The sequence below is a fragment of the Alosa pseudoharengus genome, unplaced genomic scaffold (genome assembly GCF_046254945.1).
Source record: "Alosa pseudoharengus isolate Yale_2024_CS ecotype anadromous, Long Island Sound unplaced genomic scaffold, YU_APseudo_1.1 YU_APseudo_1.1_scf_23, whole genome shotgun sequence".
In the NCBI taxonomy this organism is placed as follows: Eukaryota; Metazoa; Chordata; class Actinopteri; order Clupeiformes; family Clupeidae; genus Alosa; species Alosa pseudoharengus.
Window position 1 is genome coordinate 30067989 of NW_027468685.1, and position 22500 is coordinate 30090488.

At 46.7% G+C, this 22500-nt stretch overlaps 3 protein-coding genes across 8 annotated transcripts in view; 2 read left to right on the plus strand and 1 right to left on the minus strand.

Moving 5' to 3' along the window:
* Window positions 1-4001, plus strand: part of kat2b (K(lysine) acetyltransferase 2B) — a 16873-nt gene extending 12872 nt beyond the window's left edge. For all 4 annotated transcript variants that reach the window (XM_076302287.1, XM_076302288.1, XM_076302285.1 and 1 more), the window contains exons 14-18: window positions 456-570; window positions 1011-1041; window positions 1248-1311; window positions 1500-1584; window positions 1806-4001. In XM_076302287.1, the coding sequence (XP_076158402.1) occupies window positions 456-570; window positions 1011-1041; window positions 1248-1311; window positions 1500-1584; window positions 1806-1999 (489 nt within the window). In that variant the 3' untranslated portion in view covers window positions 2000-4001. The remainder of the gene's footprint in view (window positions 1-455; window positions 571-1010; window positions 1042-1247; window positions 1312-1499; window positions 1585-1805) is intronic.
* A 3190-nt stretch (window positions 4002-7191) lies between these two features.
* On the minus strand, window positions 7192-18153 carry LOC143141051 (uncharacterized). The gene is made up of 12 exons (XM_076302289.1): window positions 16249-18153; window positions 15647-15788; window positions 15127-15197; window positions 14599-14758; window positions 13367-13520; window positions 12600-12797; window positions 11998-12113; window positions 11244-11365; window positions 10929-11034; window positions 10499-10602; window positions 10163-10337; window positions 7192-9710 (listed from the first exon to the last, which is right to left on the minus strand). The coding sequence occupies exons 1-12, from the start codon at window positions 17988-17990 to the stop codon at window positions 9378-9380; spliced, it is 3423 nt and encodes a 1140-aa protein (XP_076158404.1). The 5' UTR covers window positions 17991-18153; the 3' UTR covers window positions 7192-9377.
* A 463-nt stretch (window positions 18154-18616) lies between these two features.
* The window catches only part of smarcc1b (SWI/SNF related BAF chromatin remodeling complex subunit C1b), a 24957-nt gene continuing 21073 nt past the window's right edge, over window positions 18617-22500 (plus strand). For 2 of the 3 annotated variants that reach the window (XM_076302291.1, XM_076302292.1), the window contains exons 1-3: window positions 18617-18883; window positions 19654-19773; window positions 20241-20326. In XM_076302291.1, coding sequence (XP_076158406.1) covers window positions 18704-18883; window positions 19654-19773; window positions 20241-20326 — 386 coding nt within the window. In that variant the 5' untranslated portion in view covers window positions 18617-18703. The remainder of the gene's footprint in view (window positions 18884-19653; window positions 19774-20240; window positions 20327-22500) is intronic. The other variant, XM_076302290.1, reaches the window with a different exon arrangement.

The following is a 22500-nucleotide window of genomic DNA, read 5'->3' on the forward strand; positions in this document are numbered from 1 at the left end:
CCTCTCCCTTTCTATATCATATGACTCAAAATTCTTTCTTTTTTCTCCCTCTCTCCCTCTCACCATCTCTCCATTTCTCCCTCTCTCCCCTCCTCACCCTCTCTTAATCTCGCTCCGTCTCTCCATCTCTCCCTTTCTCCATCTCTCCTTGTCCATCTCACCATCGCTCCCTCTCTCCATCTCACCATCTCTCCCTCTCTGTCCTCCTCTCTATCTCTCCTCTCCTCTCTCCCTCATTCCATCTCCTTTCTCCCTCATTCCATCTCTTCATCTTTCCTCCTCTCCCTCTCCTCCATCTCACCATGTCTCCCTCTCTCTCCTCCTTTCTATCTTTCCCTCCTCTCCATCTCTCCCTCTCTCCCCTCCTCTCCATCTCTCCATCTCTCCTCCTCTCTCCCCTCATCTCTCTCCATCTCTCCTCTCCTCTCCTCTCCCCATGTGTCTCCCTCTCTCAGATTATTAAGAAGTTGATTGAGCGGAAGCAGGCTCAGATCCGTAAGGTGTATCCAGGTCTGTCCTGCTTTAAGGAGGGAGTTAGGCAGATTCCCATTGAGAGTATTCCCGGTATCCGTAAGTAATTCCTTTATGTGGAAAAAACAGTATGATATGATATATATATATATATATATATATATATACACACATAGCTCTGGAAAAAAATTAAGAGACCACTGCACATTTTTCTGATGTCATCCTACGGTTGCTGAGTGACATTCGAATGAATTGACAGTCCTATTCAAAATTAAGAGACCACTGCAAAGTTGAATATGACCGTCAACTTATTGAAATGTCACTCAGCAACCGTTGGATGACATCAGAAAAATGTGCAGTGGTCTCTTAATTTTTTTCCAGAGCTATGTGTATATAATTTTTTCCAGAGCTGTGTGTGTGTGTGTGTATGTGTGTGTGTGTGTGTGTGTGTGTGTGTGCTTACAGTAAGGCCATTTGTGTGGATTGGTCTGGGTACTAGGAGATTCAGAAACATTAACTAAATTACATTTGTCTTGTAGGGGAGACTGGCTGGAAACCTTTGGGTAAAGGGTGAGTTTTGTATTTGCTACCTTTGTGTGTGTGTGTATGTGTATGTGTCTGTGTGTGTGTGTGTGCGTGTGTGTGTGTATGTGTGTGCGTGTGTGCGTGTGTGTGTGTGTGTGTGTGTGTGTGTGTGTGTGTGTGTGTGTGTGTGTGCATGCACATGCGTGTGGTGTGTGCTTAATACTGACAATACTGTGCCTTCTGATGGCCAGGAAGGAGCTCAAGGATCCAGACCAGCTGTACAGCACCTTAAAGACCATCCTACAGAACGTCAAGGTGAGAGACACACACACACAAACACACACACGGACAGACAGACAGATAGACAGAGAGACAAACATAGTCAGGCAGCTGTCAGACAGACAGAGACAAACATTTACACTAATTGTGTGTGTGTGTGTGTGTGTGTGTGTGTGTGTGTGTGTGTGTGTGTGTGTGTGTGTGTGTGTGTGTGTGTATGGCAGAGTCACCAGAGTGCCTGGCCATTCATGGAGCCAGTGAAGAAGAGTGAGGCCCCAGGGTACTACCAGGTCATCCGCTTCCCCATGGGTAAGACACACACTAGTGTACGTATGCACATACACACACACATTATGCATGAGCCTACATATGCACCCAACCACACACACACACTCGCATATATTAGTACACACACGCACACATACACACACACACACACACACACACACACACACATTCAATCATAGATAAGGCACAGTCTTGGGTGAAACACAGCAACAGTCATGTCTTGTGTGTTTGTGTGTGTGTAGACCTGAAGACGATGAGTGAGCGGCTGAAGAGCCGGTACTACACTACACGGAAGCTCTTCATGGCCGACATGCAGCGCATCTTCACCAACTGTCGCGAGTACAACCCTCCCGAGAGCGAGTATTACAAATGCGCCAGCCTGCTCGAGAAGTTCTTCTACAGCAAGATCAAAGAGGCGGGACTTATTGACAAGTAGGGGGAGGGGCTTGTGGAGCCCACCCCCACACAGCTACCTTCCTTACTGTGTGACTTCACAGAGAGACTCTGGCTGTTCTTTTTTGTTTGTTTGTTTGTTTGTTTGTCTGTCTGTCTGTCTGCCTGTCTGTATGTTTTGTACTTCTCCAGCACTCTAAACCTGTTTGCAGTCTGCAGCACCTGTTTTAGTTGCACAGGTAGATCTCCAGGTCGCGTTGGTCCTGCCGGGTGTGTGTGTCCTAGCGTCCGAGGCTGTCTGGAGCACTCGTTATCTTACGCCTCAGAGAAAGCTCTGGAAGGATGACTGATTGTCCAGTACCCAGTGGGCCTAAGCCTCAGAGAGAGTTGAACCCATTTAGTTTCCAGGGCGTGCTTCAAATATGTGGTTTTTGAACAACTTACGGTATGTTTCAGAGTAAGAGATATACCTCTTAATAGAAGAGTCCTGTGGTGTTCTCTTTAAGGAACACGCCAACTTTTGGGGAAATTAGCTTTACCCCAGAGTTGGATCAGAGGATACATACCCTTCGCTTCTCTGTGTGTGCAATAACCTGGTCTGACACTCTTAGCCTAGCTTAGCATAATTTACTGGAAGTGAGTTATTCTAGTTTGCCTACAGCTAGCCTAGCTAAAAGGGAGCTATAGGCTAACTGGAATAGGCTAGGCTAATGGCCTGGGTTATTGCACGCGCAGAGAAGAGAAGGGTATGTATCCGCGTATGTGTTAACTCTGGGATAGACGCCAAGTAAGCTAAATTCCCAATATGTTGGCGTGCTCCTTTAATAAAACAAGGTTATATGGCTCCATATGAGCAGATGTACCACTTCTTCTGAATTACCGCTAACTTATCCATGCTAGTCGTATATACTTGGAATACCCCCTGATGGATCAGTGTCCAGGAAGCACCACACAGTCACATGACCATTCTCTCTCTCTCTCTCTCCAGCGCTGATCACTGGGGTGTGTGCTCATCTGAGATCTGCTATTGGCCGTAGCAAGCCAGGCTTTAGTCTAATGTGTGTGTGTGTGCGCGCGTTTTAGTGTACATATGTGCGTTTGCATTTGTGAGTTTGTACATATGTGTGTGTGTGTGTGTGTGTGTGTGTGTGTGTGTGTGTGTGTGTGCGTGTGAGTGTGTATGTGTGAGAGAGAGGGAGATGTTTATATGATTTGCTTGGTTTCATTTCAGACAGAGGTGTTCTTTCAGCCAAACTACCAGTAATAATAACTAAAGATGGTCATACACATGGCCATATTACACTCATACATGTATGTGTGTGAATGTGTGTGTGTGTGTGTGTGTGTGTGTGTGTGTGTGTGTGTGCATGTACGCTGTGAAATGAAGTAGATTGATGCATGATATAATTCTATTTAGTGTGGATAGATCTAGTGGACAGAGGTCCAGTATGAAATCTCATAAGTGCACACATGCGCACACACACACAGACGCACGCATGCATGCACGCACACACACACACACACACACACACACACACACACATATGCACACAGATTCACACACCCCCATACACACACACACACACAAACACTCTCACACACGCTAACTCTGCCAAGCGCAGACAGAGGTGCACCAGTCTGACTTACTGACAGTCAGCCGGTGTGGCAAACAGCAGTTTTGCTACAGAATTCTTCTAATTATCTGCAGATTTGCCCCATTCTCCTGCCCCTGCTGCCAACCTTGTCTGTTTCCCATATCACTGAAAAGAGTCTTAATTTACGCTCACCTGGGGTGACTAGCCCGCCACCCCCACCCCTTTTACCGCCCCTCCCCGCGTCTGGCGCCCTCCTGTGGTTGGCAGTGAAAGATGTGCAATAATACCATGTAGTTTTGTTGTTTTGTAAAATGTTTGTACTTTGAAATCTTTAGGAAACACATGGGGCTTTGTCATAAAGGGCGGGAGGATATTTAATGGCATTTGTACTTTTGCGTTTTAAAGATAGAGGATATTTTATAGAGCGATTAAAATCGACATTTTGACCAACCCATCCCGAAAGGTCTCTTGTAATTTTGTTTGTGTCGCTGAGCACTTGAGCACTGTGTTCTTCTCCATCATGGAACATTATAATTTGAACATACTCAGCAATGTGATTTTTATCAAAGTCCTTTTAGGCAAGTCCCTCCACTCGGCGGCCATATTGCAACGCTTTTTGGCCACTCATCGGGCATCCTATTTGGCAGAAATGCGCGTGCACAGGGCTTCACACACCAACCTTGCTCCAGCTGCGAGTTCACAACACATGATTGGCACGATGTCTTCACAACACACCATATGATTGGCTCAATGTATTCACATCACTCCACATGATTGGCTCAATGTATTGAAAGTAATTGTGGTGAATAATTACTTAATATTAATCTTAGACTGGCAAACTTCAGTAAAAACTCAGGAATCAAGTTTATTCTGTTACAAGCAGAGAAGGTACAAAAAATGGTCTATGGTCTATGTAGGCTAGAGCTTAGATCGGGCCCAAAAAATCAAGCCCGACCCTACCCGAGCCCGTGCACATTGTGCCCGAGCCCGACCCGGCCCGACACGTTAACTGTAATTATGAGCCCGAGCCCGATTTAAACCCGACATTTTTGAAATACGTGGGCCATTATAACTGACGTTCTCAACTACAATTCCGAGCTGTTTGAGCTACAGAAATCCGTTTAGAGGACATTGAGAGGACAAAAGAGGACATTGAAGGCTGGCTATCATTATTTCTGCCATGGCAAGCCTGCTTCATGTTCATCTTAAAGTATTTTTGCTGTCATAGGTGAACATCGTGCGCACTTAATGCACGCAACAAAGCATACCTGACAAATGCATACCTCCGACTTTTCTCCAAACTTCCTCGAAGTTATTTCTCCTGTTTTCATTTTTTTTCTTTACATCTTCAAGCTTCACGTTGCACTTAAGCTACACAATACAGCACAGCAGGCCCGGTGTGATGTGTGTGAGTGGAGAAGCTGCGCATGACACGTGTTGCGCAGATGACATTACAATTGACATTTTGTAACTCTGAGCCTAACTTGTATAACTTTGTATACACTTGTTACTTAGGCCTACTTTGATAAATATAAAATATTTCTGAGTCTGACTATGGCATAGCTTTAGCTCCCCATCCAAGTAGGCTAATGATTAGAAGGAGAAAAAAAAGCAAGCTTGTTCAAGGACCCGGCCCGGCCCGGCCCGAGGATAGTGGCTGGAAATATCAGCCCGACCCGGCCCGCGGGTCGGGTCGGGTCAAGTTCGGGCTCGGGCTCGGGCAGAGAATCTAAACTCTAATGTAGGCCTAGCCCAGGCCTGGAAGGCCTAGGTTGGCCTGTAGCCAACTTCTCCTCTCTTCCGTTCTACATCCTTCTAGTCTTAGTCTAAGTCCAAGTCTAAAATCTGACAAACATTGCAGTTTAGTTACTTTTGAATGCTTTAAACAAAGGAAGAATTAGGCGCCAAAACAAGCCCACTTGGTTGGTTCTCCTTTGTCCTGTGTACCTGATAGCCCTTGAACCAGTACATTAGCATTTGATTGGGGGGAGGGGAGGGTGTTTTTGTTTTAAACCAAGAAGGGCCACATGGATAACGGAAACTAGTTTAGAAATTAAATTATTATTAATTTTAACCGTAACATTATTGCTATCAGTATTCACATGTCAACGTTTTGCCGAGGAAGGGGTGGGATTATATATGTAGACAACGGCCATATTGGCTTTACAAACTAACCCCATGCATTTCTATGGAGGATTTTTTGAGCGCTGTGTCTCCTCATTAGAAAGTCTCTGTTTTTACTAAATGGTGCCCTTGTGGTGACAGTGGGCAACTACATAAAAAAACATTGCTTTGCTCCCCCTCAACTTTTACCACTAAACATGGGTTGGAAAAGCTGAAATACTATATTCTACCATGTTCCCATGACAACATCAAAGGTCCTTGAGGGTGTATGATGGGATAGATGAATAGATACAACCCCAAATCAAAAAAAGTTGGGATGTTGTGTAAAATGCAATGGGAATGGGACATTTCAGTCTCAACCAGTGACTGGTGTCCTCAGTTCCTAAACATGTTACTAGCATCAAATTCACAATGAACAATTATTTTCCATGAAATAGTCAAATTTTTCATTTTCAACATTTGATATGTTGTCTCTGTCCTTTATGCCGGTGAATATGGGTTTATGGGACATGTAAATGATCACATTCTGTTTTTATTTGCATTTTACACAACTTTCTCTAATTTGGGGTTGTAGTTGATAAACACCATCATTGATCCCAAGGGAAATTCTTTCTTTAAATTTTACCCATCTGTGATTCGTGGTTAGCAGGGCTGTGCATTCAATTTTTTTCCTCGTAGCACTAGTGCTACAGAGGTTAATAGTTTTGTAGCACTATCCACAAAATCTATAGCATCGGTATGTAGTTAAAAACACCTTACTGTAGGCTGCACTCTAGAAAATTAGGTGACACTGGTGCTAAGCTGGTAAATCATCCATAGCACAGACTGATTTTTTTGTAGCATGTGCTACGTATATGTAGCACTGTACAGCCCTGGTTAGTGAATACACACACACAAACACACACACAGTGAGCACCCGGAGCAGTGGGCCACCACGGTTGTGTCGCCCGAGGAGCAGTTGGGTGTTAAGGGTTGATGTGGACATGGGAGATGTCTCAACTTTGACCACTAAACAGGATCTGTGTATGTCACTCTGGGTAGGGCTGCACAGGTTGGGGGAAAGAATCTAATTGTGATATTGAGATTGTGATTTCATTTAGTTTTTTGATTCAATACTCCACGTTTTGGCTGTAAATTGGGCCACTTCTGATTGGTCAGCATGCCTAGTGCATGAGAAGCACAGCACTTCTGTCAGATGCGTGTCACAGCCTGTCATACAGGGAGGATGACATGAATATAAAAAAAGATCATTGATGTGACAAAATTAACCATCGGAAGAGTTGCAAGCTGCCGAATTAATTACAGCCTTTGCGATTAGCTAATAGCATTAGTTCAATTTGCGATTTTGATCAAAATCAATTCATTGTGCAACCCTAGCACTGGCTGTGTAGACCAAATGAGGACTGCTGCAAAATAGGAAGTTACATCTCCATTTCCTTTTGACATTTTAACCTTAATGCACTTCACTTCATGACAGAAAACAAACACAGATATGAAGGACACAGCCTTGTCTTTACTTCTCTTTTATTGAGTCTTTGCATTGACAGCATTGTGCGCTTTTTTAAGTCTTCATGTTCCTTTTGTGTTTTCTTTTTTTTTTTTTTTACAAAAGAGACATTTGTATACACACAACATCGGTCGGTCAGCAGTGCAAAGGACCTGTCCAAACTGTTGACACACACGCACGCACACACGCACACACACGCTCACACACACACCTGCATGAAATCAGCCAGCTCATAGGAGTGCTAGGTATGGATGTTCTGATGAGATGGCGGCTGACAGCAGTGTGGAGTAGCTCTGACCCTGGTCTGGCATGGGCGCCTGCTGGATGGATGAGAGCCAGATGTCAGTAAAGATCCTTTTCCAAAATTAGCCGTCGTATCCAGTTTTACTGGAGCTAGAGTAAGATGCTCGATGGAGTGTGTGCGTGTGGCGCAGTGGAGACACACACACAAACACACACAAATAGTCGGAGTCATTCAGCCCCAGGTAGACAAAAACAGACAGACAAGTAAACAAAGGCAAACAAAAACAAATCCATGTTTGGACAGGCCCCAAATGAAAACAAACAAAAACAAGAAAACAAGAAAATCAATCATTAACGGAAAAGTAATTTATATAATTCAGTCAACACATCAGTCAGTATTGACTGAGACACTGAGAAGATGATGGGTGGAGGGGTGGGAAGAGTGTGTGTGTATGAGGGGGGGGGGCGTTGGGGTAGAGACGAAGAGGAAGGAAGAAGAGGAAGAAGGAAGAAGAAGACACAAGATATAGAATGGTGTAATATCTCAGGAGGGTGAACCATAGAAAGGCCATACAGAGATCCGTGAGTATCGGGGGTATTGTAGTGTACAAATTTAAGGTGCTGGGGTGCAGTGGATTATGGGTTATGGGTAATGTAGTCTAGACAAAGAGGTTCAGGAGGTTCCAATAGATTGAGTGTAGAATGAGACGTTAGTGTTTTACAATTGTAGTTTTTGCATTTAGTGTGCAGTGTAGGGGAGTACATATGAACTGCTCTTTTGTGAGTCTTCTAGTCTGTGAGACCAGGGCATAAGGCTGTATGCAATCATGTATCCTACTAAGGACACTACTAAATGGACACTGTGTGGGGTGGGAGTAAGGGTCCTTGGGCAACGTTAGGGTTATGCATGGGTATGGTCTGTGTTGATTATAAAGACAAGGGTCAAAGTCGCTGTGTATACATCATGTAAGGCAAGGGTGGACAGTGTGTATTGCTGTGGGTGTGTGCATGTGTGTGTGTGTGTATGTGTTGATGTTTGTAGTTCTAGGTTAGTGTGTGAGCGAATGTTACTGGGCAAGTAAAGTGTTCGGTTAAGGAGTAAATGGCAGATAACAGTGGAGCCAATCTGGCCAGAGTTATGGTGATGAGAGATGAGGGTGCCACCTGCTGGATGGGAAGAAGAACCAGGGGTGTATTCCATGTAGCTAGTTTAGTGAGACCAAGGTAAAGAGGGGCCCTATGACTTTGTTTTGTTAGAGAATATAAATCACAGGTGTCTTCTATTAGGAGGTTTACCACGTCTTTGGGGTTAACGTTTGTCACTTTTGGGGTTAACTTAGTGGTTTGTCACCACATATTTGACATGCACCCCTGAGCTTCTCCTGTACAAAAGTCATAGCATCTTTTTCCGTTCCAAGTCATGTGGATAGGAGATGCTGGACTTCCATGGGTTAAAATGGTCAGTGAGCTCAGCTGTCTAAGTGCGATCTGGCTGGCTCTTAAAGTGGTGCCAAGACTCTGGATGTAGGAGATGGCCTGAAAGAGGTCAGAAACGTCAGAAACACATGGCTACTCACTCTGGCCAAATGGATAGGTGTACTTCAACATGACCAGCAAGCTAACGTGCCCTACTTGTGCCCTCACACACAACCTACATTAAGGGAGAGCAACAACTAAGTGTGTGTGTGTGTGTGTGTGTGTGTGTGTGTGTGTGTGTGGACAGAAGTGAGGTAGGGGGTCGAACTGGTAGTGAGGAGCTGAGGGTGTTTAGATCCGACTTCCAGGTGACACCTGGCCATGGCTCTGGATTAGGAAGCGATTAATCTAGACTGGGCTGGGTTGGGTTGGGTTGGGTTCTCATTCAGGGAGCGTCTGATCTAGACTGGGCTGTGTTGGGTTGGGTTCTCACTGAGGAAGTGACTGACCTCGACTGGGCTAGGCTGCGTTCTCATTCAGGGAGCATCTGATCTAAACTGGCGTCTCACTGTGAAAGCAGGGTGTAGGGTGTGGGGTGAGAGAGGGGGTCGGGGGAGGAAGGCAGCGGGGATCGGGGAGCGCGCGGGGCACGGAGGGTCCTGAGTTGAGCTGGTTGCCGGGGGAAGTGCTGCTGGCTGAGGGGTCCTCGGGGAAAGTTCCAGGCTGCCCAGAGAGATGCCTGAATCGGTGCTCTGGCTACGTCCGCTGCCTTCGCCTTCGCAAAGCTCCTCCTCCTCTTCCTCTTCCTGCAACGCTGCGAGCTCCGCTTCCAACAGCGGGAACGTCCGGCGTTCCCATGGCAACATCACCTGTCATTAGAGAACACTACATGATTGTTCTGCTGAGGTTGTGTGAAACTGTGTCAGATAGTGGTAGTGCTAGTACTAGTGCCTGAATAGGAGATTCAAGAAAATCCGGTTTTCTGAAACAATTGTGGTTGTGTTCCGTGTCGTTGTGCTTATATGAAAGTAGGCTTCAAGCTTGTTAAAAGTAAACACCAGTTTGTCGTGCATCACCCAGTGGGTGCTACACATTGGTGGTGGTTAGTGACGTCCCCCCTTCCCTGTTAAGCACTTTTAGTGTCGAGAAAAGCGCTATATAAAGGTAATGTATTGTTGTTGTTGTAATCGACTAGAACATGATATCTCTTTTAATCGTTTAAAATGTACATGTACACGCCCACACAAGAAAACACTCACACACACACACAGACACACTTAAGTACACACACACTCAAGCATGTACATGCAGACACACACACCTGCTGTTCCTCTTCAGGCAGGAAGAGGCTGGCATCCTCTGGGTCTGTGAAGGGGAAGGGGCTGGCTGGAGAGATCTCCCCCTCAGTAGGGTATCCCTGCCTGGGGTCCGGAGACGACGGCGACCCCTCCAGCAACTTGGAGCTCCACCTGCCCTCACCGTGGAACGAAGAGGACCTGAGAGAGAGCAGGGATCAGTTAGATCTGTGGCACAATGGTGAACATCATCAGATGGGTTTCCCTATGGCCCGACTGATCCTGCATGTCCCTGTATTGCGTGTGTGTGTGTGTGTGTGTGTGTGTGTGTGCGTGTGTGTGTGTGTGTGCGCATGTCTCACCTGCCACGGCGATGTCTGTGTGCCCAGTTGCGCCAGCGACCCCGTTCTCTGTTCTCACAAACAGCATGACGACTGAGGAAAGATCCATCAGATATGTCCTCCACCTGCCACACACACACACACACAGAGTGTGAGAGAGAAAGTGTGTGTGTGTGAGTGAGAGAAAGAGATAATATAATACTAATTTTAAAAAACACTGATTGTCAGTAATACACAACACGAGAGGTCTTCATATCCACACAATGGTGATATTTTGTGTAAATGGATACTAAAACAAACAAACACACACACACACAAACACCCACACACACCTACCTCCTATAAACAAACACACACACATCCCTATCAGCAAAGACACACACATCCCTATCAGCAAAGACACACACATCCCTATCAGCAAAGACACACATCCGTATCAACACACACACACCTCCTCTGACTCTGCATCTCCCTGAGGCTCTTCCTGCTGGTGTGAGAGTGTGGAGTCCAGTAGAGCAGGATGTGGCACCTCCCTCTCATCATCCAGTTCCCTCCAGCTAGAGAGAGAGAGAGAGAGAGAGAGAGAGAGAGAGAGAGAGAGATTAATAAATAAATATGGACACCAAACAAAATTGATAAGATATTTGCTTGTGTTGTGTTGGTCCAGATAGATAGATAGATTGGGTGTGAATATAAGTGTGTGTATGAATATAAGTGTGTGTGTGAGTGAGTATAAGTGTGTGAGTGTGTGTGTGTGCGCACACACCTGGGAGTGATGATCTCCTTGTACTGGAGTTTCTGCACTCGCGCTCCGAGTCCTGCCAGACCGACGGGCATCACCAGGTTATCGATGTCAAAAGAGCTCTCCCCTCGACGCCTGCGCAAGGGCTGATCAAAACACACACACACACATCCGATAAACAGATAAACATTCATTGTATATTATATAAACAGAGACTGTGTATTATATGCAACAATATGCAGGCTGGCGTCTGGCATTGAAGCCTCAGGCATTGGTGTATGAGTGTGTGTGTGTGTGAATGGTGAATGTGAGGCATGACACTGAAGAGCTTGGAGTGCTTGGAGTAGAAAAGCACTATGGAAATGCACTCCACTATTTAGCATTTACAACCATTTGTATGATCAGAAATGCTTTGGTGACAGCACAGAGTATGATATACTTAGGCATTTGTCTTAACACAGTTATAGTATTTACTCCAGTCCATAGTGTCATCTGAAAGCCTAATTTGCAGTATTGTGCCAAACATGCCTAACATGTCTGTGCACAATATGTAATGGGTAAGGATCAATTGGTATGATGAGAAATGTTTTGACAATACAAAGGGAGTTTTTTTGTTGTAGTCAATAACACCTATTACAGTGTGAACTTGAGAGAAGAAAAAGATTGAGCCAACTGGTTTCACAGACCAGCTGCAGGCCCTTAGTTGGGCTGTATGTGAGGTGAGTTTTAGAACCCAGCTGCCGTGACGTGTTTTGTCCCTCCTGGGGCACCGTCTTACCTGATTGGAAGTACCTGGAACTGGGGAAGTGGTTGACAGGGGAGGGAGGTCTGTGATTCGCTGATTCAGCAGTCCAGGACTGACCACACCTCTGTAGTTTCTGCCACAGGTTCCACCTGCATACGAGAGTGTGTGTGTGTGTGTGTGTGTGTGTGTGTGTGAGTGTGAGGGAGAGAGAGAGAGAGAGAGGTGGATGAGGCTAATGCCACTGAGCCCAACGATGCGTGCGTGCGTGTGTGTGTGTACATCAATGTTGATGAAAGCTCTAGACAACCATGTAGAAATGTGGTATAAACGAGACTGGGATCATGTTTTTATATTACATGCGTGCGCGAGCGAGTGAGCGAGTGAGTCTCTTGGTGTCCTCCCTAAGGTCAAGCCCTGAACCCTCAAAGACGTAACTGGCATCCGTTGAGAAGTGATTGAGTTTGAGAGGCTGTAAGGGTCCAAATTGCTAATATAAGGAATGGGACAGCACCTTTGCCCTGTCGTTACATTGACAACACCAACAACGTATTGCAAACGTTTCAGGGTTAGAGGGAACACGCATCAAATGTGTGAGTCCGTGAAGGGGGACATGGAGATGGAGCCTGTGGTCTCACCTGTACTGTGTTGGAGTGGGGGGAGTGTATTAGGTGGGCGGGGACACATTAGTCTCCTCCTCACACGCCCCGCCCTCTGAGTTCCCTGGCCCCGCCTACCCACACCAGCAGCATGGGCGGGCACACCCGTCCGACGCAATGCATTCTGGGAACCTCCGACCAGCGGGGACGTCCCACACTGAACCACTAAAGGAATGTCTACACACACACACACAAACACACACACACACACACACACACACATATATATAAATAAATACATCTATAAATCAAAAACATATCATTCATTTCAATATTCAGTTTACACACTTTCTTTTCAAAATTATCAAATATATGTCAATTTTTGTAAGTGGACACAGTCAATTGTTTTTCCTACACATAATAATAATAACCTTAGCTCGAAATACACCAAATCTCTTCTTTCTGTACAGTGTGTGTGTGTGTGTGTGAGTGCATATCACCTGAAGGCATTTCTTGTCTTAAGTTAAGTTAAGTTATACCTGATTAGTCCTGTAGGAAAATCCTGAATGAAAATTTGTTCTCTGCATTTTACCCATCCGGGGGTAGTGTACACACATTCACACACACACACACACACGCATTCACACACACACAAACACACACTCGGAGCGGTGAACTCTCTAGGAGCACACATACACACCCGGAGCAGTGTCTGGGTAGTGTCTTACCCACACTAGGTCAAAATACACTAAATACAATCTGTTCTGTGTGTGTGTGTGTGTGTGTACATGAGTGTGTATCATCACCTGAAGGGAGTGTAAGAACTGGATGCACACACAGGTCCAACCGAGACCGCCGCTGTTCCACACACTCCCGTGGGTCCGGTGGAGGCCGTGGCGGTCCCCCGCCACACAGCACACACACCACGGAAGGCTCGCACACACACGGCAACGACACCGGCTGGAACAACGCAGGAGAGAGAAGGTAACACTCTCGCACACCACCACAGCATGCCACAGTTTAAGAAGCTGAAATCTGCTAATCATATTTTCTTTAAAAAATGACAAACTGATGAATTGATTACCAAAATATTTGGTGATTCATTTAATAGCTGTCAATTACTTGATTAATTGATTGATTGTTGTAGCACTATTAAACACAATGCTGGCGGCACACCGGTGTGACGGGAATGTTGGGAAATGAACGTTCTAAAGAATATCTGGGTTCACTGAATTCAACATAAAATTGTAAAACCTTGAATTGTTGCAGAACGGAATCTTATGTTAGAATGTTCAAAAACCCTCACCTTTCAGGGCGAAGCACCTATAGCAGCATCTACCATACAACCACATCAGATCACACTGCACTATGGCAGACAACTGCAACAGGACTACATACTCCGCTGTTACCGGTTATCATATAATGCATAAGGATTCATTTCATGTGTACTCTACAAACAGCTTTTTTGTCTGTGTGCGGATATGATCTGTATACACTGTATACTATAGAGCAGTGTTTTTCAACCTTTTTTGTGCCACGGCACACCTTTGACACTTAAAATGTCCCACGGCACACTCCTGTGTGAAGAAAAAATAAACATACTATAGCCTAAAATTTCAAATAATACACAGATATGGCCTTATTATGGCCCTCTGTTTCATTTGTAGGTGACTATAGGCCTATCTAATTTAATTGTTGTTATGAACTGGATATGTGATGATTCTGTGAATACTGGATATGGGGCCCCGTTGTACAATGCCTGCATACCACAAATAGTGCAATCATACAATCAATGAGAGCATGTGGTTATAAATTCTTTGATGCAACAGTTGCTTTTCTGGACCAGTGAGTGACATTTGGGTAATTTTCTGCGGCACACCTGATGATCTCTCACGGCACACTAGTGTGCCCCGGCACAGTGGTTGAAAAACACTGCTATAGAGTGTGTGTGTGTGTGTAATGCTGTGTGCATATACTTTCACCTCTGATTACAAGTGAGCAGCGTGTGTGTGTGTGTAAGAGAGTGAGTGAATGTCACCTTTGAACCCAGGGCTGGACATGCCTCCAGGCGAAGGAGCTTGTGCCGCCGTAGTCGTGGCAACGGACAGACACGAGCAGCGGAGGCTAGCGGGGGTTGGGGAGAGGGGACAGCGTCTTCCGCCTTGGTCTTCCTGAGAGGCTCACCGGCAGAGGAGGACCTGAGAGAGAACAGGACGAGCAGTGCAGTCAGGGACTGGGCCTTCTGAAAGCAGGGCATTAATCCAACTCCCAGATAACAACTGACCCCAATCACAGTTGAACACATGACAGCATGGCGTCCATGCAGTTACGTTACGCAGAAATGAAGACAGAATTGTGGTAAACAGAAATTTGACCGTGTCAGCCAAAAAATTTGATTACATCTCTTCCATTTTTGTAGTTCCTGCCAACAGATTCACTTTTGACTGAGAATATCCATTGTTTTTTATTAACTGAGTGAGACATGGAGTGTCCATGCATGAGTGCAGGACAGTGTGAGTGAGTGAGTGAGTGAGTGCTAGTGTAAAAACATGCAGTGTGTTCTTACCTGCAGGTGGCGCTGTTTTGTGGTGGGGGAGGTCTGGGGGCTCTGAGAGGTGTTTCAGGACCAGTGCGCACCTGCACACACACACACACACACACACACACACACACACACACACACACTCAAATTAGGCTAATGCACAGCTCATATCAGAACAAAATAGCAGTGTACACATACTAATAGTAGAAGTATGTGCAACATACACACATTCACCCCTTGAGTCAGATACAAAACATCTCACATACTGAGCAACATACTTCAAAACACATCACCAACCCACTAAAATACAAAACATCTCTCACACACAACTCATCAACACAGTCAAACTCAATACAGTGAACATGTAAACATGCAAACAAAACAATATGTTAAGTGAGCATACACACAGACACCCCCCCCCCCGCCACACACACACACACACACACGCAGACACACGCACACACACACAGAGATACAGGCAGAGACACACACGCAGACTCACGCACACACACACACACACAAATGAGTGGTTGCAGCTGGTTACCTTGCCCTGGCGGAGATGTGTGTAGAGCTCGGTCAGCGCCCTGATTCTGTACTCCAGCTCGGACACCTGGGCCTGTAGCCAGACCCACCTACTGCCCAGTCTCGCCCGCTCCTGAGCCCACTGCAGCTCTGTTGCCCGCCGCCTGACACACACACACGCACAGACAACACCGCAAAAACACACAACCACAAACAGACACACACAGACAGAGGGTGAAAAATCATTTTTAATCATGTCACTCAGAAAGTGTGTGTGTGCACTGTATGTGGGACAGTGTTGTCCATTATCATCTATAGGCCTAGGTATAGCACCATCTGAATTTACTGTGTATGTGTGTGTGTGTGTGTGAATATGTATGTGTGTGTGTGTCTATGGGTGTGTGTTTTACAATGCTGCCAAATGTCAACTAACGAGCCTTCCATCTTAAATGTCAGTGACCATGCCTATTGGCCTACCATGGGGTAGGCCAATATGTGATATATATATATATATATATATCCATATCATGTATGTGTGTGTGTCTCAGCGACAGACAGTATGTGTGTGTGTGTGTGTGCATGAGACGCCTATATTGATCGATACCTCAGGTCTGAGACACTCACACTGCTTTGGCGGAGCGCGTGTGTGTCCATCCTTTCATCACTGATCCTTCATCTTCATCATCGTCTTCCTCACTCTCGCTGCTTCCCCCGGAACTACTGGCCGTATGGTCCGAGTCCAGAGCGCCCCCTGCCGCCGAGAGCACCTCGCTGCAGCTGTGCGCCAGCCGACTGAGCTCTCTCCTCCGGGAGCTATGGGACAGCACAGCAGCAGGCTTCCGGTCACCGGATCCCTGCGACGGCCTCCGGCTCAGGCCCTGCAGCTGCTGGCTCACGTGCCTCTCCACCTGCTTCACCTGCACGGCCTGCAAGCGGCGAAGTACGCGCTCCGAGCGCTCCTCGAGTTCTACCTGGCGCCGGCTCGCTTCACCTGACGCCCGCTCCACCTGGGCTTCCAGTTTCACCTGAGTGTCTTCTGCCTCAGCAGCATCTGACCTGTCCGCATCTGGCATTTCTGCGACCGCTGCGTCTGGGGAAGAGCTCCCTCTCCCATTTGAGCCACCGTTCCCTCTCTGCTCGCTGATATCAGCCACCGGGGAACTGTGCTTACGGGTTAGGACGGCTTTGTCTTGCGAGGGAGGTGAGGGCCTGCTGCTCCCGTTTAAGTTGCAGCGTCCATTCTCTCCATGGCCGTTGTGATATCCGGAGGTGCTGGCCAGGAATGAGCGCACACGGTACAGTCTCACACGTCCTTTTGACGTTTGGCAAGGTGGCATCATGTCGTTGCTGTTTACATTACTAGCGTCACCCGCCACACGCGGACACACTGTGGAATTGGATTTGTGAGACCCAGTTGCGCTCGTGCGCCTAATCTGACACTTTTCACCGACATCTTCAGTTGCTTGTTCCGATCCCAGCCACTGCCTGCCGTTGCTCTTTTCAGACACGCTGCTGCTGTGACTCTCGGGGAAAATCCGCGGCGTGTCACCGGAATCCTGCTGTGTTTCACTCCCCGTTCCTAAGCTGCCGCAGTCCCCCGCACGGGCTGTGCCTGCGTAGCACACCCGTTTGGAAGCGCGAGTGTAACTGCATCCCCGGCGCTTACTGTTCGCCGATTCGGCGTTTTGATGGCCACACCTTGCGGCGGCAGTCATTGAAGCAGCAGCCCCCTTGGTCTGGGTCTGCCCTTTAACGTTATAGTTCCTCCTCCCGGTGACCGGGGCTTGCGGTTTGCACGCTCTGCGCTCGCTTCTCGAAGACGCAGGGACCATAAAACACAGACGCTCGCCCCCGTACCTTGAGCCTTCGGGTTCGTGATCAATATTAATGCTGTTATCTTCTCCTGGTCCATCGCTTTGTCTGCCAACCGCACTGCAACCACCACCGAGCCCACCAGGACCCCCGTACTGCCCACACGCACCCGCTCGCTCGCGCGTGATAATGCCGTCCGTGCTGCCGTTCACAAAGAAGCTCGGGGAGCTGCTGTTATTCTTTTTCTGCCTCCCGGAGCCCGGCTCCGCATTGGTGCAGGGGGGAGAGGCAGCAGCAATAGAAGCTTTGTCCCAGTCGCTGTTCGTCTGGGCCTCCGCCACGCAACTCTCCGTGTCACAGCATTCCGTAGGGGTGGTGGTAGTAGCAGTGGCCACTACGGCGCTAAACCTCCCGTCGCCGTTCACCAGCTCTCCGCAGCCGCCTCCAACCGCGCAGCGACTGCCGTTCTGCAGTCGCCTGGCCCCGCCAGCACCCACTCCCGCTGCCCCGGCTGCGCTGGCACTCATTTTGGGCCGACTGGAGTAGTAATACATCGCCGTGTCCTTGGCATGGCCAGGCGGACAGCCAGCCTGCGGCAGCGATGGCGACGATGCTCCGGCTGTGCGGATTTTTTTCCCCTTTTAATTTTTAATTAAATTATTTATTTTAATACGGAGGTAGACGGGGTTCCCTTTCTGCCCGTCTCGCTCTAGCTGCCTCTCCCTTCTTCTAGCCGTCAGCAGCAGTACTCCCTTTACTTACTGCGCAGGCGCCACTATTAGCCCATCCCTCTCTAAGGGTGAGGGCATTTTGAGTTTACTGGCAAACATGAAAGGGTATCGGTTTGGGAACAAGCCTGCGTGGACTTTAAATAAACTGATCTCACATTCTGTATCATTGTTGTTTAATTTGACCATATATTTAGCCTATATATTTAGGAGGACCCTTAACATGACCAAGTGGGCCTGCATGTTGTGGGAAGAATTGAAAAATATGAATTTGTAGAACATTGTTTTCCTTTGAGCTCAGTAGCCTACTAAGTTTGTAAAGGTATTGTTCAATGTTGAAGTGGATCTGAATAACAATAGGCATTGCATCTTAACAGAGAAGCCATTGTCCTTCATCGCGATAGTAGCCTAAGCTTCCGTGAGTGCGGGATGACGCAGTGCCCCTGCTACCGCTCGTCGTAGGCGGAGTATTGCTTTGCTCTCGGCAGTTGGCTGCTCGAGTCGTTCACGCTACGTAGTTTAAAAAAAAGGTTAGCCAAATGACAATGGCTTCCCAACCTGGCGGCGGGCTAGTTGGTGGACTAACCAGTCAGCCGACCAGCAGCTCATCTCTTAGCTGGAAAAAGGATGGCACACCCTCGGCCAAGTTCTGGGAGAACCCGGACACCGTGGCACAACTGGAGGGGGTTCGACTGTGGATCGGGAAACACTACAAAAAGGTATTCCCGCTAAACATGCTCTCTGGTATTTCCCCTATTTCTTAAAGCTAACTAGCTCTGGCCAGATGTGACAGCAACAACCAATCTGTTGCTAAAAATATTCTTACCAAATGTTTATGTATCCTTGATGGAAAGCTCCTGCTTCAAAAGAACACTCAGACAGACAGGCAGGTAATCAAGCTAGTGCTCTGTTTTTAGCTAACCGTTAGCTGCAGACAACGGGTCAGTCAGTGTGTCGCTTGCTCTGACAGAACGCAACTGTATCAGAATTAGTCATAAAGTTATAATGTTATCAGTAGTGCAGTTGTTGCAAACACCAGAATGTTGACCCACACACACTGTATGTGGGCCTAGCCACATTACATCTGCAGCGGCGAGTGTCTGGATCGCGCCTTTGACAGTGCGGAAGCAAGCGATGGGAGTGACAGACAGATCATGCGTGTGTTTACCTTTCGTGGTGGGAATCTGCTCAGCATATACGTTGAACCAAACATGATTTGACTTGATGTCCATCACCGGAACTGGGATCATCATATTATTTTTTCTTATCAGAGACAGATTTGATGAATCTGAAGTCTCTGATAAGAGAAAGAGGTCACAAACCAATCAATGGTTCAAATCACTCAATCAAATCACAAATCACTAACCAATCAAAGGTCTGTTCTGTAGCACTAAACAATTGAACTCAAGGTTTATATACAGAATCCCAAGAAGTGGTAAACAACGCTATACACCTGATCTGACCTGAGTCCATGCTTGTGTGTGTGCAGTATGTGCAGGTGGATGCTCCCTCTGGAAGAGCCCTGGGCTCCCTGGTGCTCCAGCTGCTTCAGTTCCAGGAAGAGGCATTTGGGAGACACAGCACCAACCCCTCACTGACTAAACTACCAGTGAGTACAGCCCTGTATGTGTGTGTGTGTGTGTGTGTGTGTGTGTGCGTGCACGTGCGTTTGCGTTTGGGAGACACAGCCCCAACCCTTCCCTCACTAAACTATCTGAGTAGTGTGTGTGTAATATCAGCACATATATGTGTGTGGATTTGAGGCAGACAGGCTTTGTTTCAATGCAGACTATACCAAAACTGATATTATATGTGTGTGTGTGTGTGCGCCCGCGCATGTGTGTTTGTGTGTGTGTGTGTGTGTGTTTGGGAGACACAGCCCCAACCCTTCCCTCACTAAACTACCTGTGAGTAGTGTGTGTCTAATGTGTGCACATATATGTGTGTGGATTTGAGGCAGACAGGCTTTGTTTTAATGTAGACTATACCAAAACAGATTATATTTGTGTGTGTGTTTGTTTGTCTGTGTGTGTGTGTGTGTGCTATCTTACATTTGCATGTGTGCCCCTCATTCAGACAAAGTGCTTCATGGACATGACGCCAGGCGGTCCTCTCTGCCACATCCTGGGAACAGTCTACAAATTCAAAATGGACCAGGGCTGGTGAGTGTGTGTGGAAGTGGAAGACTGAGTGAGTGAGTGAGTGAGTTTACCGCTTAGTAAAATGCAACATACGGTGCTATTGTATCTAAACCTCCAATAAGACTTGATTTTTAATCATAACACGCAGCGGTAAAAACTCATTTGGCATCATACCCCCCCTTCTCTCTCTTCATCCCTCCCTCTCCCTTCCTCTCCTTTTCTCTTGCTCTATGTTCTCTCTCCCCCTCTGTCTCTCTCTCTCTCTCTGTTTTCCTCTCTCTCTTTCTCTCCCCCTCTTCCTCCCTCTCTCCATCTCACCCTCTCCCTTTCTCCCTCTCTCTATGTTGAGTGAGTGGGCAGAGCTAGAGTGTGTGAGCGAGTGCTGTGTGTGGCCCGCTGTGCCAGGATCTCTGTTTTCTCTCTTTCTATCTTTTTTTCCCTTTTTTTTCTGTCTTCTGTTTACTGATATGTTTTTGTGTTTGTAAATCTTTATTTCCATTCGAGTTACCTGGAGTGTTTAGTGCAGTATTTCCCTACTGTGGCGCCTGCTTCTAGGCTGGGATCATGGCGACCTCAGGTACAGGGAAGTTTGAGAAACTAATGAGGCAACACGCCATTAAAATAGCTTCCAGCACCAGCGTTGAGGGTTGTAGTTTGGCGGTAGGAGAGATTGTTGGACATGACAAAATTCTGTCTGCTGCTCACATGAATGATGTGGTTGTGCTGTTTCTTGAAACATTGGCCTTGGCAAAGGAAGTAGTTGGATGCGAAGTAGTGATTGACAGTGTTTTCACCTCAATACTTCCTTTATTGAGCAATTCTAAGAAAGTGATTTTGCCTAATATCCCGCCCTTTATTAAAGATGATATTCTTGCTCAAACATTGTTCTGCTATGGTAAACTAGTGACACCCATAATAAAGATAGCATGTTTAGTTAATCTCCACCCCTGAAACATATTGTATCTTTCAGGCGATATTTCTACATGATTGTTAAAAGATAATAGGGATCTAGATTTGACCCTTAATGTGATGGTGGATGATCAATTATGCGATATATGTGACCACATGTATGATGTGTTTTGGTTGTGAAGGGTTTTGGTTGTGGCCGAACTGGTCATCTGGTGCGAGCTTGTCCTGATAAAAGTGGTAACTCGGCGAATGTTAATGATCTGCACAAGGATGTGAATGCTGAGAAGGGACGTTTCTCTAGTACTGAGACGCCTACGCATTGGGAGGATGCTGGGTCAGAAGGGGGTCAAACACCGGGAGAGGTAGTAGTGCTCTCACCTGAATAATGCCCCCTCTGAGCAGAGAACACTCACACCGAAACAGATGTATGTGCTGATAACTCGCAGAACAGCGTGTCAGAGGATATTGTCCATCAGTCTCTGGGTGATGACGTTGGGGATGAAAGCTCTCAAATGGGAGCAGAAGGAGCCGTTTTTAAAGTGCCTCAAAAGAAGAGGCCATGCCTCCTAATCCCGGTGACAGAAAGCTAGAGTGAATATGATTGTAGTTTCACTTGCACTCTGCGCCCGAGTGGTGTTTCTGCTCAGTGTTACAGCCTAAATGATATTAAAATTAAAATGTATTAATTAATAAAAAACTCGGTTACAAACTAAGCATACCAGAAATGTCCAGATTGATGACTGTCCCTGATGTCAAACAGTTTTCCAAAACAAGGACGGTTGTTATTGGCTGAAGGGCGTTTTACAGAATGGGAAGGAAATCGTCGGAGAGTTTGTCACAAAGTTAATTACTGTGTTGGGTAACAGTGATAGTGACAGTCAGCGTTAATTCCCTGACATTTGCACTGATTGGGTACATGCTGTTTGTCCTATTTTCGTTTCTGCTTTTGCTCATGGGCCAGTTGCGGATTGCTTCCCTAAATTTGAATATGGCAAGGGACCCTTTGAAGAGGGTGGAGCTCTAGGAGTTGTCAAAGCAGGAACATTTTGATGTTGTCTTTTGCAAGAGATGCACAGTGATGCAGGGAACGCAGCTGACTGGGCATTGGATTGTAGGGGTGCAACGGATCAAAAAACTCACGGTTCGGATTGTTCCTCGGATCAGAATCACGGATCGGATCCTTTTTCGGATCAGCAAAAAAAAAAAAAAAATTCGACAAATAAACATAAGTTGTGTCTTTTTGTTTATTAACAATCGTTTTGCACAACTGAATATGGCCTCATGTC

What these genes read in the sequence shown, in the direction of transcription:
- LOC143141051 (XM_076302289.1), bottom strand. Translation starts at nt 17,990, where the DNA reads ATGTATTACTACTCCAGTCGGCCCAAAATGAGTGCCAGCGCAGCCGGG. An exon ending in ACGCGCTCCGCCAAAGCAGT is followed by an intron (nt 15,789 to 16,248) that starts GTGAGTGTCTCA and finishes TGTGTGTGTCAG; the next exon opens with GCGGCGGGCAACAGAGCTGC. An exon ending in GAGATGCAGAGTCAGAGGAG is followed by an intron (nt 10,603 to 10,928) that starts GTGTGTGTGTGT and finishes TGTGTGTGGCAG; the next exon opens with GTGGAGGACATATCTGATGG.